The sequence below is a fragment of the Trachurus trachurus genome (genome assembly GCF_905171665.1).
Source record: "Trachurus trachurus genome assembly, chromosome: 5".
Classification (NCBI taxonomy): domain Eukaryota; kingdom Metazoa; phylum Chordata; class Actinopteri; order Carangiformes; family Carangidae; genus Trachurus; species Trachurus trachurus.
In genome coordinates this window covers 8,747,679-8,762,392 of record NC_139896.1, presented here as the reverse complement: position 1 = coordinate 8,762,392, position 14,714 = coordinate 8,747,679, and the positions used below count along the sequence as shown (strand labels likewise).

General features: G+C 40.9%; 1 protein-coding gene across 1 annotated transcript in view; it reads right to left on the bottom strand.

Annotated features, from left to right (window-relative positions):
• chchd6b (coiled-coil-helix-coiled-coil-helix domain containing 6b) overlaps window positions 1–14,714 on the bottom strand; it is a 51,552-nt gene that overhangs the window by 34,069 nt on the left and 2,769 nt on the right. Inside the window, exon 4 of the mRNA XM_083972801.1 lies at window positions 13,466–13,622. Coding sequence (XP_083828927.1) covers window positions 13,466–13,622 — 157 coding nt within the window. The remainder of the gene's footprint in view (window positions 1–13,465; window positions 13,623–14,714) is intronic.

Sequence of the window (14,714 nt, the reverse complement as noted above, 5' to 3'; positions counted from 1 at the left end):
AGGTGTACATACACATGCCGGCACACACACACACACACACACACATCGACATTACATGTATTAAATCCAATCTAATCTTATCCTCACTTAAAAGGCCCATGCATCCCCAAAGAGCACATCGGCAAATCCCTATACTGCGCTTACTGCACTTTTTACTTTCTACAGCAGATGTTTGATGTTTAAGAGCTGTGTGAGTACGGTGCATCCAGAAAGTATTCTCACTTTTTGTCATCTTGTAGCTCGAAATTATTTAAATTCAATTCATTTTACGCTCATCAATCTACATACGATACTCTGTGAATATGTAAAAAAAAAAAAAAAAGTAATTTAGAAAAAGAAAAACTACAATTTTAATTTTAAAGAAATATTCATACCCTTTGCTGTGATTTGTGGAATTAATCTAAGCTCCCATTTTTCTTGATTATCTTTGAGATGCTGCTCTATAATGTCAATATCAGAGCAAAGGCCAAGCGGCAAAGTGAAGGGGAACTACCAGCACAGGACAGGGACAAGATTGCGACAAGAAACAGATCCTGGGAAGGAGTATGGAACAACAACACACCTGAGCAAATTTAGTAATAATAAGAGAAAGACCCTAATAAGAGAGATGATCAGTGGTCACTCTAGCTGGGAGTGACGGTGACCATCCAGAGATCCAGTGACTAGAGAAACTTCCAGGGGGACGACTTTCACTGCAGCACTCCACCAACCTGAGCTTGGTAGTCAGACGGAGCATGGTGGTGGCCGTGTCATGCTGTGGTGATGTTCTTGAGTGGTAGGGACAATTAAAAAGGTTAAGATTTGACAGAAAGCTGAACAGAGGAACGCACAGAAATATCCTCTATGAAAACCTGGTTCAGTGCACGCAGGACCTCAGACTGGGCTGAAGGTTACCTGTCCATCAGGATAATGACACTAAGATCACACCGAAGAGCGGATGAAGGACAACTCTGTGAACGTTGTTGAGTCTTCCAGCCACACTATTCTGACTTGAACCCAAACGAACATCCCTGGAGAAACCTGGAAGTGGCTGTCAGCTGACAGTACCCAACCTGACAGATCCTGAGAGGAACTGCAGAGAAGAATGGCAGAAAATCTCCAAACCCAGGTGTGCACAGCTTGTCGTGTCATACTCATGATGACGGCTGTAATCACTGCCAAAGGTGCTTCAGTTAAGTACTGAGGAGAGGGTCTGAAAAGTGATCTTTCAATTTCTCCTTTTTAATAAAGTTGCAAGTATGTCTAAAATTATGTTTTTGCTTTGTAATTATGGGGTATTGAGTGGAGATTGATGAGGGAAAAAAATGAATTAAAATGACTTCAGCATAAGGCTGCGACATAACAAAATGTGAAAAAAAAGTGAAGGGGTCTGAATACTTTGCGAATGCACTGTTTGTGTGTGTGTAAAATCACCTCTGCCAGCAGCACAGATGATGTGTAATTTTCTAGCTGAATACCTCCCAAAGTGTTGTTGTGTGGAATGGTGGCGGCAGCACACTCACGGCCTCGCTTTAATGCACAATGAAAACATGACATTTGAATAGAGAAGTGAGAGAGTGAGAGAGGGAAAGGAAGAGGTAGAGAGGTAGACAGAGAGGGAGAGAGAGAGCAACAACAAAAAGCTTAAAAAAAATAGGAGAAAGCAGCAATGGCAGTGTTGCTTACCCAAACATCCAAATCTGCTGGCTAGGAGAGAGCAAGGGGACAGTGGTTAGCAAGGCAGCAGAAGGCACAAGGAAGGCACAAGAAGGGATGATGATAGAGTCGGAGAGGAGGAGGATAAAAGATGAGCATAATGAGGGAAAGAAAAGGGGAGATGAAGTAAAGATGAATAAAGAAACAGCTGATATAGAGGGGGGGGCGAGAGTGCAAGCAGAGATAACAATGAAAGAAATAATTGCAAAAGGGGGGTAACAAAGAGGGCACAAGGTTAGTAGAACTGTAATCAAAACCATCACATACAAGTTGAATGTTAGGCTGAGGACTAATTGTTAGTTACAAAAAAAACTAATTTGCCAAATGTTGAGTTGCAAATGTTGCATGGAATACATTTGTAATCTCCATCATCAGTCACATAATGAATTGAGCGTGTCAGGACATGCAGTCTGGGACCAGATAACTTACTGGTTTGCAAAGAGGATGAAACAACACGACGTGCTATTCTTCTGAGTAATCTCTCTACATTGGGTCAAACTGGTGGCACAGGCAATTGTTTCCATATAGCCTTGTATCCACACCCATACAACTGTCTTGGTCAGAAAACGCTACTTGTAAAAACATCTTTGTGCTTGTATGCCACATGGTGCGTCTTTGCACAAAGCCTACTAACAAATGAATTTTGCTTTGTTAAGTATATCTTAAGTACACAATAAAAATCCAAACACAAACGTTTTAAAAACAAACTATGTATTTTTATTTCAAAGTTCAGTTTTACTACTGGTATAAGCGTTCATTTTTAGCCTTGCACATTAATATTTAAAAGGCAGTTATGCGGGTGTGTGTTTATTGCCTGTTTTACAGCAGCTCTTAGCAGGACTTGGAAGACTACAGCTTACTATGTGTTCTTCACATAATAATTTACAGACTTGTAAATGTGTGAGTCTTGAACGCAGCCATAAAACGTTATACGACTGAAAAGTTGAAAGTACAATATGTAACAATACATCTCTCACCACCATATCAAATATCATTGAGATGAAGTATTACAACACACAGACACACACAGGGGCAGCAGCATATTTGGGTGTGTCTAGCTTTGCCCACTCAAACCAAGTGCTCCCAGTCCGGCTTTAGACACAAAACAGAAAGGGATAGATTAGAGCAGTGGGTGGCTCTAATGTTGCCATGCCTCATAAAGACACCATTCAGTTAAATGAGGTGAGCTCACAAAGCCAGTTGCTCCAGAGTGTCTGTGTGTTGAGTAATCTGTGTAACGGATACAGCCGATGCCATCTGTTTAACCTTCCCGCTCTTCAGTGGCTGGCCCTATACTGAGTCTGTGGCTGAGTCTGCCTCTGTGTGTGTGTGTGTGTGTGTGTCTATGGCCTCCCACAGCGTGTTCACAGGAGTGTGGAGGTCCCATTTCCATAGACGATAGACTTTAGAGGAGAGGTGTGGGGGCTTGTTGTGATACAGATACAGACAAACACACACACACCCAAGTAGTTTCGGTGCAGTCCATGGGCCGTAGCGGACAATGGCCTTCCAGGTACATCCACTCATTGTTTTGGTGCTCTCCGGAGACCGGCAGTCAGCAACCGCAGTCTGAACATTACGAGTCTGAATCAACTGAGCTAGCAAAAACACAGCCGGTGAAATATTCCAAACAGACTAAAGGCTGAAACATTCACCGAGATTATATTATGACCATAACCCTCCTAATGTGTTATTAATCAAGTTAACTATACTTGGGTAAACATAATTAACATCAGTGAATCACAGGCAAGTGAAAATAAAAATCACATAACAAAATCCCTTCAAAGTAATTCAGGTTTAAGCACATCTCTAAAAACGGTGCGTGTGGATAATATGTCAAACTGTAGGTAACCATAGCAACAACACCCATCTCTCACTCGTTGCCGCTGCCGGTAAAATTATGAGTGAAATTTATCAAATCATGAACAGTGGACCGAGCAGAGTATTATCGACAAATTATGCTAACAATAATTACCACCTACCCATCCAAAAAAAATGACCCTTCATTTTTCTCACTTCATTGTCTAAAGATGTACAACAAGATGTACTTCCCTCCCTCTAAACCCCCACCCACCCACTCACTCACTCACCCCCCTAAAGCCTTTTTCTGACATAGTCCAACAGTTTCTGTAGCGTTCAATAACAAACGATCTGACATTCACACCCATGCGTCTTGTCTTTTGTACATTCTTGACAAATCAGTCAAGTCTAAAATCTTGTGCAGTTATCCCCGTATTCAAACAGTATTACATCTCCGCCCCCGCTCTGTGACCTCTGAGTGCAGCTGTTCAGAACAAGTACAACCACTTCTGATTTCTAAAATGGTCAAACCAACAACTTCTGTCAAACATAAACCATAATCAGCTTCATCCTGGTCCAAAAATCTATTTAGGGGCACAATAATAAAGAGCAAGTCACATGATGTCAGGATGACAAATGGGAGCTAAGGTTTGTGATCAGTGCACGCTGCCAGAACCAGAACATCTGCAAATCTGCACAGGTGAAAAGGGGAAAATATTTTACTAACATGGTGAAATTAATGATGTCACTTCGAGATAAATACACAGATTTTATGGATTGCAATGATGAATATGATTAGCTATGCTTTGCTGAATTATGTTTGCTGTGGTCGTACCATGAGGGTCACCAGATGCACCAGCTCGGCAACGCTTCATGCTTGATTTAAACTTGAAACCTCAATGGTCTGGCAAGACTGTGTGTGTGTGTGTGTGTCTGTGTGTGTGTGTGTGAGTGTTTCTCTGTGGGAGTGAAGCAGAAAAACAGAGGCAGAAAAATGTGCCATTAAGAATGTGTGTGTGTGCGTGTGTGTTTGTGCGCGGCACACGCATCCATGTGCACATGCACGTGTGTGTTTATGTGACAGGATGAGACCTTTTGGTCTACAACACCACCTCACATGGTGAGAAACGCTTCCTTGGAAATCAATTATGTAAATACTGAGTTATGCAAATGGTAAATTTGAATAAATCTATGTGTTTGGGGAGAAAAGATTTTGGTGTGGTTTTCCACTTGGAGTCAGGAGAGGAGGGAGAAAGACGGAGATGAGGAAAGAGGGCTAAAATGAGGATTAGGCTGGAGAATGTCACTGGCAGACACAGTTTGTGCAGTCAAACTCCTGATTTGGCTTTTTAATTAGGGAGGAAGAGATGGAGAGAAAGAGAGGAAGACAGAAAGACAGACAGAGGGGGAGAAAATCGGAGCTAATTCAGTGACAGCTTTCTTCCTGTCCTCCATATCTCTGTGGGAATAAGTACGGTAAGCACATTCATCATGTGTGCCAGTAATAAATGCCACGGGTACAGCTGAGTGCTTTCACCCCGGCTCTTGTTTGGTCGATGCTGATGCTTGGCTGAGACTCCAGAGTGTTTGTGTGGATTTGCCCTCAAAGGCAAACTGAACGATCCACAGCAAGGTATATACACACAGACACAAACACACACACGTATATATATGTACACACCTGCAATGGCATTCAGTCGTCTCTTGCAGGTAACTATTACTGTTAAAAACTGAAAAACTTTGATAATGTATAAGAAAGTCTTACTGAGACACTAAAATCACAGAGTTGTTTCCCAGTATAACTTGCACGTTGTTTATATCTCAGTGGCAAATCTGTGTTCACATTTATATCACCTAACATTTTGTGTTAATTGTCTCATCTCAACATGCAGCACTGCCTGCTCTTTCATACACACACATACAGACAAAAGAACAAACACCAAGTAAAGGGCAACACATACTGGAGGTGCATGACGCAACATTTGCACCCACTGCTTTCTACATAAGCCCACGCACTGGCACTGCCAGTGCACATCATCACAGGTGGGTGTGCATCCATGTGTCATATGCCACAGTCCCATTTCCCAGCATAGGCTCACATCAACTCCCTAGGGAGGCAGTTATTTATTACATTTTTGCTTGCAGAGCATCCAGGCGACTATACTACACCTTTACTATGTGTTCAGGCATATGGCAGTGTAGCTGTCAGATGACAGGTGTCAAATAAAGTGCGCATCCCCTTGAATGACATGTGACTGTCATCTTTTTAATTAAAAAAAAAGAATCGAAGTAGAAATCGAATGTGGGTTAAATCTAATGTTACAGGTGTATTAACACATAGCCTCCGAAGTCACAGCTTCAATCAAGAAAACACCTCAAATCCATATGCATGAATCATCACACTAACACCTGTGGGTAATGCACACACACCTGCATGCACCTTCTAAAACACACACTGCACACACACTTAAGTATTCGCACACAGTACAGTAAAAACACCAGAGGCATGAATTGGTTAGTCTAGCTGTTTGCTCATTAAATGTGTGTTCTCCTCACATAGCTGGGGGAGGTTAAATGAATTAACACTTCATCATCAGGCTGTTCCCACCACAGACAGAGAAGAAGACAGACACTAAGGGGAGGATGGAGAGAGGAGGTTGGAGAAGGATGGAGAAAGAGAGGTGTCATGTCATTTGAACGGGAGGAACAGGTTTTGTTGAGAAGAGAATAAAGGGTGAGATGAATGAATAAAAAGGTAGTAGCTAGAGAGAGAGAGAGGGAGGGAGATAGGGGGAGAGGGGAGCAACAAACACCACAGGCATTTTCTGCCTTTTCCACTCATTTGCTCCAATTTCTTCCAATTAAGCCGAAAATAGTGACGTTCTGCAAAGTTTTTACTTTTTAAGTCCAGGGACCAAACTTCTCCACTCATCAGTTTCAAAACGCTCTCAGTGCCCTGGAGAAATCTTATCAACTACAGACAGGAACAGTTTGGTCACAGTGGATTCTTCTGAATATATATCTAGCTATTTAAACCCACCAACAGGAAGGAGCGTGTCAAGAAAAGCCGTCTCACTTTGACCACCTGTGCAGTTCCACCTGGTTTGTCTTTAATCAACTGGTCCGAACTGAACGCACAGTTTGGTTTTTGCTTGAAATCTCACCATCGACCTTCCAATAAAACAATATTCAGGAAGAATCCAGGGCTCATTAGTGAATGCATCGTTTCCTTAGGATGAACCGATACAATATTACATACAGCGAGTAGAAACATCGACGCCCACTGTTTGTCTACTGCTTGTATTTGACAGCGATGAATGCAACTTAAACAGACTCACAATTTGCTGCGAAAATGAGAAATCTCACAAGATCGCAAATCTTTGACCCCACACTTTGATTGTCTCGGCAGTCGGCATAAATCATTATTCTCCTCTATGAGAATGAGCATCAGGGAAACATTACTTTTCCTCTGGATAATAAGTCTTGTCCAGCTGTCTCATTACATCACATCTGCTCTCTGATGGGAGAGGTATTCCACTCCTACACACTTGTCCTTTGAACCAACAGGATTTGTGCCCCCCCCCAACACACACACACAGACACACACACAGACACAGCTCTGCACCGATCAAAATCTCCTCAGCCGGTGAACGCTCTGCTCGTCAGCAATTACCATCGCTTGAGAAGATGGGGGAGTACTGTACGTGTATGTGTGTGTGTGAGTGAGTGCGAGCGTGCACAAAGGGCTAAGCTGCTTTAACATGCAGAAAAGATGTCAAGTCTGTGATTACACCAGCTGATAACAAGTGGTTTAGCCGTGTGTGAATGTGCGTCTGAGCTGCCGTTTCTTTCTTTTTTCTTTTTTTTTTTAAACATTGTCAGTGTCTTTGAGAGAGAAAGTGAGCGTTTCCATCTGTGTGTGTCCGTCCATATGTGCACCTTCACACTTATGTCACACGAGCAGACTCAAATGCCGTGGCCATGCAGTTCACCCACTCATCCGACTGTACCAATTCATTTTTCTTCCCCATCTTTCTGCTCTCTGCTTCTCCTCTGGATTTTTAAAACCCATTGTCCTCCTCTCCCACCCTCTGTCTTTGGCTAACAAGCAGAGTTGACTATCTAGCTCGCTGGCAGTCCGAGTCAGACATCTGAATCTATTACCACACCACACCACGCTCCAAGTCTCCTCTCTCCCACAGCCCATCCCTGACCATCTTTCTCTTTCTCCAAGCTCTCTGGCTTCCATGTGCTTGCTTGCCCACTATCATAGACTCAGCCCTCCCTAACAGGTGGATGAAGAAAAAAAAATACGAGTACAGACAAAGGAAAAATATGTGTTAAATTCATGTACACGTGAACATTTTAAATGCCAGGCTGATATATATGGTGCTTCTGCTGTGGTTTTCTTTTCAATCTATATCCTTGTGTGCACCTGGTGCCAACTATGCCAATTAACACTGAATGAATACATAATGTTACAGGATGATCCTTTCCTTGTATTCTTCCCAACAATTATGTGCAATGATCTGCTTCGAAACAGCAGATCCATGGCTCTTATTTTAGATGAACACTGTCATCTTGGGTCAAGTGAAAAAAAAAACCTCCTAGAGATTATTACAGGATTGACTGAGGAGAACTGAACCAACATGCCCATCTGCTGCTGGAAAGCAAACTCTCAGAGCAGCTGAAGTGATCTGAATTGACAGAGTGCTGTAACCACAGGTTAGTTGAGTGTGGGGGGGGATGAGATGTTGAGGTAATATTTGCTTTCAAATCACACAGATTTGATGTGTGATGAAGTCTTCAAACACACCTCAGATGAAATATCTACGTAACACTGTGTGACCAGGAGATAAGGAAATGTTCGATTAAAAAAACATAATAGTGGGGGGAAAAATCAATATATGTAAGGGAATGTGCAAAAACAACAGTAGAAAAATCCTGAGCAGAGAATAATGTTCAGCGATCGTTGACAAAATGTCTATCAGACGTAGACAGCAGGGGGGCCTGCTGGTTAGTGAGAACATCTTGCAACTGAATGGCTGCATATTCAGTGCAAAACACAACATCTCTACCCTCAAGTGCTTGGTGCTAGTGTTTCTACACAGCGTCAGGGCAGTACTGTTAACATGTGTGGCAACATCCGCTGTGGTCGAGTGTTTGTCATTTCAGGTCTGACTTAAATGAATGCTGGGCTTTTCACCCTGGTTTTCATCATCTTTCTTTTGGACAGTGTCAAATGCTTCGCTCTGAATCATCACTCACTCTCGCACACACGCACACACACATACACACACACACACACACAGAGGAAGGGCAGGGACTGCAGGGTTGAAAAGAGAAAGATAAAAAGATGAGAGACAGAGGAGAAGGAATAAATGCTGGGAGAACATGTTGCCCAGGAGCACATGTTGCTGTGCAGATCCACACATCCATCCTGCTTTTTAATTCCCAGGTAAACCAAACATGCTTCAACAATGCCATCTAGTGGTCATTTATGGTATTGCTTCACCAACACTGTTTAGCCAAATACTAGATATACCAACCAATAACCCAACCAACCTATGAGATATCTGACTTTGTTTTTTAAAAAAGATGCACAGCCTGACACTGTCATTTATCAGGATACACAACATAACTGGACTGTCTGATTTGCTGCTTACACAACAATCAGGCTGGGGTGTTAAAGAAAAGAGGAGGTGTGAGAAACCAGGGACATCAGGAGTGACCAAATGGGCACAACACCTCTCATCACACATTCAATCTCATATAACTGATAAGATTAACACAGCAGACTTCATTATTTCTGGTTCATTAAAGATGTCGAATTCTTTTTACAAAACTCTGCTTTCTTTACAACAAAATCTTTTGGCTTAATTTGCATTGTGATATTTTAATCAGGGTGAAAACACGGATTGCAGGAAAGTATCGGCTTGATTAATATGTTAAAAGCTTGTAACATTAGTGATAAGTTTGTGTGTCAAAGAGCAAAGCAGCATGGTGCATAAAGAGTGACCTATTTTCTGCACTGAAATTGATGTGAAAATTGCCTGTAGGGTTTCTAAACTTCTGGATGGAGTATCCAAATATACATGTAACACTACAACATGCATATTTCATAAAAATGCAGTACAAACTCTCAATAGCAATTGTTGGGTTTGTAACGATGCTTAAAGTCCTTGCCTCAGCGCAAATATGCAAATGGGAAACAAGCAACTTGTGTTTTTACTTTATGACATGTTTATATGCACAAGCATGTTTTTAATGTTTTCAATTTAAGGATTCTGTTGTTTTTGTCATTTAAATGTATATACATTAATGCATACAGCAGACCTATCCTTTCAGCTAAACAGATCTAAAATTAAAACTGCACTCTCATGCTGTTGTTGTGGATAACCTTTTTTTTGGAGTCAGCAGATAAAAGGGAGCTTTTAATCTACAAAACTATACAAGTAAACAAACTGGCAGGTTACAAACAATGACCCACGACCTCCACACAGGCAGTAAAGTCGACTCTTCTCACCCCCATCCAGGAAGCTTCTGGAATTGAATAGTTTAAAGCAGATGCTTGTTTTTGTCTCTCTCATTGTGCTGTGTGTGTGTGTGTGTGTGTGTGTGTGTGTGTGTGTGTGTGTGTGTGTGTGTGTGTGTGTGTGTGTGTGTGTGTGTGTGTGTGTGTGTGTGTGTGTGAAAGTTGCTCAGAACTGAATGCCTGTGCATACTAATAGCATTTTATTTGCAGCATGAATGTCACCACTGAGGTAGAGATGAGTCGGGGGAAGAAAAACAAACACAGGAGGTGCTAATGAGAGAAAGGATAGGAGGAGAGACTAGGTGTTAATGTAACATGTCATCTCCTCCGTGTCTTCACTCAATGTGTAACTGTTAGGACCTAAATATAGTCTCCCAACAAGGTAGGATGACAGGCTGGAAAAAACTAAATTGTAAGCGTACCTTGGCAGAGAGGGAGAGAAGTTGACAGGGCAGGAGGACAGGGGGAAGGAACTAAAGTGCAGAAGCAATAGTTAGCAAAAAAAAAGAATAAACAAGGTACAGAAACTACAATATTGTAGAGCACACAGGTTGCCACATTTCCTGGACTGGGTTTAATATAGATACACAGCTGTACAAACTTAAAGTCCCCCTCCGTTAAAAAAAAGAAGTGTTTTGCTTATTGTTATTTCACTTGAATGTTTGACCTTAACTGCTCAAATTTGACACTAGACAGCTGTTTCACATCCATCTGCTGATGGAGGAGGATTTCTCTGGGCCCACCTAAAGATAAATCAGACTAAATCTACAACTTACATTGATGTGTTATGATAAGATGAAACCTCCAGTGAGACAGTCCAGCAATTAAACTTTGAATAATATCTGATGATGTCTGGAGGGAACCTTTAGAGGATTAATGTGCAGAATTCAGAGCATACTATTGGCAGAAATGATATATAATATTCATAATTACATTTTCATCAGTGTGTAATTTAGGAAACATTGTGTTTCTCTTAGTTTAGAATGAGCCACTTATATCTACATAGGGAGTGGTCACCCTTTGGTACCGTCATGTTTCTTCAGTAGCCAAGAACGGACATCCAAACACTGGCTTTAGATTGGTCCTCTTATGTCTTTAGGTGACCAGTAGGAAAAGTAAGGGTGAAATTAGGGGATTATCAATTGATTGCAATCTGCAACTTCACCACAAGATGCCACTAAATCCCACACACAGGTCCAACAGTTGACATTTGGCTGAAGGTGACATGGGTGCGGCAACTATGAGTGCTACTCTGTCATGACCAGATTCGGATTTCTGCAACTCTAGCACTAAAGCGCTATTAAAAATAAAATATATGCTAGGAGAAGATTGTCTTGACTGATGGAAACTGGACTCAACAATTAATCAATATATTTTGGGGTGTTCTTTGTTTGTTTTTTGATAATAAATGAGGCAGTGTAGTATTAAAGACGCCCTGCCATATAAATGATATTCTCCAGACAAAAAGGGAACATGCCATTTTGGTATAAGGCCCGAAACAACATTACATTTCTAAGTGAAAATGAAATGCAAAAAAAAAATTCAACTGGAACCTGTGACTCATAAACCAGGTGCAATATCTGCCAAAAAATAAAAATTGAACTTTTTTTCATATTGTTCAGCCAAGATGTAAGTGGACACAGCGTTGGTTTAATTGACAGGTATGCACATGCACATATACATATAGACACAGTTATATACATACACACAAGTAGTCCCGGTGGTGGAGGTAAGAGCAGAGACAGGAGTAAATGGCTAATGTGAGTGTTTGTGACAGGCAGCCTGAGGCAGTGCGGGGAGCAGCTCAGCTCTCTTGACAGGTGTTGCCTCCCCAACTCCCTCAACTCCTCGTCACCTCACACTAACACACGCTGAGGAGCCAAGGGTGCATGTGGGGGAATAGGCTGGGGGTTTGCTTAGCTATATATATTTGTGTATTGTGATAGTGTCACATCAGTTTGTGTGCACGTGTGAATGTATACCTGTGTGTGTGTATTTGTCTTCTCCTCTGGGAAATAAGGCAGCTCCCAAACTACTCAAAGTTGAGCGTTTTATGGTGGAATGGGAAAAGAGATGGAGGTGGTGAGATTTTTTTTTTTTTTTTTTTTGGAAGTCTCCAGCTGTGTTGTTGCCGGTGGAAGCAAGGTTGATGGAAAATACGAGGAAAGAGGAAAGACCACCTGCTAAGCACACAGATTTGATGGTGGGACTCTTGAATCAGACTCACTGGTCCTTTCAATCTACTTTAAAGTTGAAGCAAATAATACAGAAACAAAGCCTATCTTTCCATTTAATCATGGAAGAATATTCTGTCAGGTTTCAGCTTCCTTTTGGTTAGGTTTGTGAAGCATGTGTGACATTTTAGACAGTAGTCAAGTCAAGCTGTGGAACAATGAAGGTGTCAAGACAGACAGGTGAGAAAGAGGAAAATGTGGAAGAGAGAGACGATGGTAAGATTTAGAGTTGTTATGCTCTCTAGAGTTCTCACACACACTCATACATGTACTTCAAATCTATCATCACCTGAATGCAAGCAAAAACACCACCCTTTACTTCACTTAAAAGAACAGATAAAAATTCTGCTTTGCACCTTTACACCAAGCTTCCTTTAATCTAAAGATAAAAGAAGCTCAAACCTGTCAAACTTACCCGTCATCAATGACAGAGTCTGGTCAACAATTATTTTCTACACTGTACAACCACAGATAGAATACTTTTTTGTCATCTTTGTCTTGTCATCCTACTTCTACACACACACACACTGATACACTTCACTAGCTTTTCATGTCACGCAAAAACACACACAGGAATGTGTCCCACTCTTGTGTCAAACTTAGTGAAACAGTGACGCCTTCATTTTCCATCAAAGTCCAAAACAACTCTCTGATTATCACCTCCTTTCTCTCCCACACACTGACATGTTATCAGTTTGAATTCTGGATCTGACGATATTGTGCAAGCACATTTGAAATGAGAAAGCAGAGCTGTCACCATTTCTACATGGAGACAACAATCAATATATTCAGTTCACATACAAGCTACGAGTTCATCAGAGTTTAGAAACACATGAAACACCTGTGGCTTTTATTGTAATAAGTGCAAAATGTATTGCTCATGTCCCTTAAATCAAAGTTCATAAAACAGATGATCATATTTACATCCCAGTTTATAAGTATTACCAATGATTTTCTAACTAAATAAAATGCACATAAATATACATAAAACAAAATACACATACTGTTTATCTCCACCATGACATGTACTGTATGTTATCCAACTGATTCATTGAGTGTAGAGCATAGTTGTAAAGTGAAAATCACAACATTGAATCAATAGTTTTGTGAGATATTGAGCACAGTAAAGTCTAGCTCAATAGGCCTACAAGTGTAAAACAAAGGTTTGACCCTTATCGAAGGCTCAAAATATTTTACTCACCAGCAACTTAGCCTTTTCTTGTTCTTCATGGACCTTCCCTCTCTCAATGATGAGCGCGGGCGCCAGCTCCTCCAGGCCTGCAGTCCCAACAGTCTCTTTCTCCCTCTGGGCTAATCTGGCCAACTGCTCCTGCACCAGGGCCTGCTGCCGCTCAAAGCTAAAGCAGAGAAGAAGAAGCAGTAGTAGTGCTGCTTTTAATTGCCCCTAGGGGACAAACAAAGTTCTTGATTGATTGATTGATTGATTGATTGATTGATTGATTGATTGATTGATTGATTGATTGATTGATTGATTGATTGATTGATTGATTGATTGATTGATTGATTGATTGATTGATTGATTGATTGATTGATTGATGAACTGTTTTCATCTAAGCCACTTTGTGTATCATGTTAACATCTGTTTGGTAGGGTTTGAAGCAACAACCAATATCTATATTTTTAGGATTAAAACAAAAAACGTTGCTTCAGTAATGTGGTATTCATTAATCATTTTGTGAAATTCAAGTATTGCAAAAAAAAAAATCTAAAAGGTTAGGGTTTATCATGAACAAACTAGTGTAGTTTTAAGTCAGAAGGACTGAACATATAACATATCAGCATTGCCAGCTTTACAGATATAATGTATATAAAATAGCAGTAGTATTTATAGGTTGTTTTATATGCTTCTTCTACTCAGTATCAACTAAGATATTTCCTATCTAAACTGGCATATGGTTCATATATGTTTACACCACTGTCATCTTGGCTATGAGGCTATTTCTCTAATTTGTTAATGACAAACACCCACGTCACTGGGAACACATTATATTACTGGTATTTGCCACAAGAAATACCAATCAGGATAAAATATGCTGTATAATACGCTGTATATTATGTCTAACTAGTTTCCAGGAAACAGCGTTACGGTGAGAGCAGAGTAGACCTGCCAACATGTTAATCTACAGACACTCAGTATGGTATATGAGCATTCCAGCAGCATAGCAGCATGCCCGTTATATAGAGAGTGTAAATCAGGACAGGCAAGTGTTTACAGGTCACTCAGCAAGTGTGTGTTCCCTGTAAACATTACACGTTAGTATCATGTGTCTGCTATGTTATACATCTGTCACCTCCTGTGATAGAGGCTGACTCTGTCAACACAGAGGGCTCAACCCTAAATATATGAGTGTATACATTAGGATCAGATTCAGTGCACGATCTTTTATTTACAAGGAATGATTTTGGAGTTATTAAGTGATTATTTAATT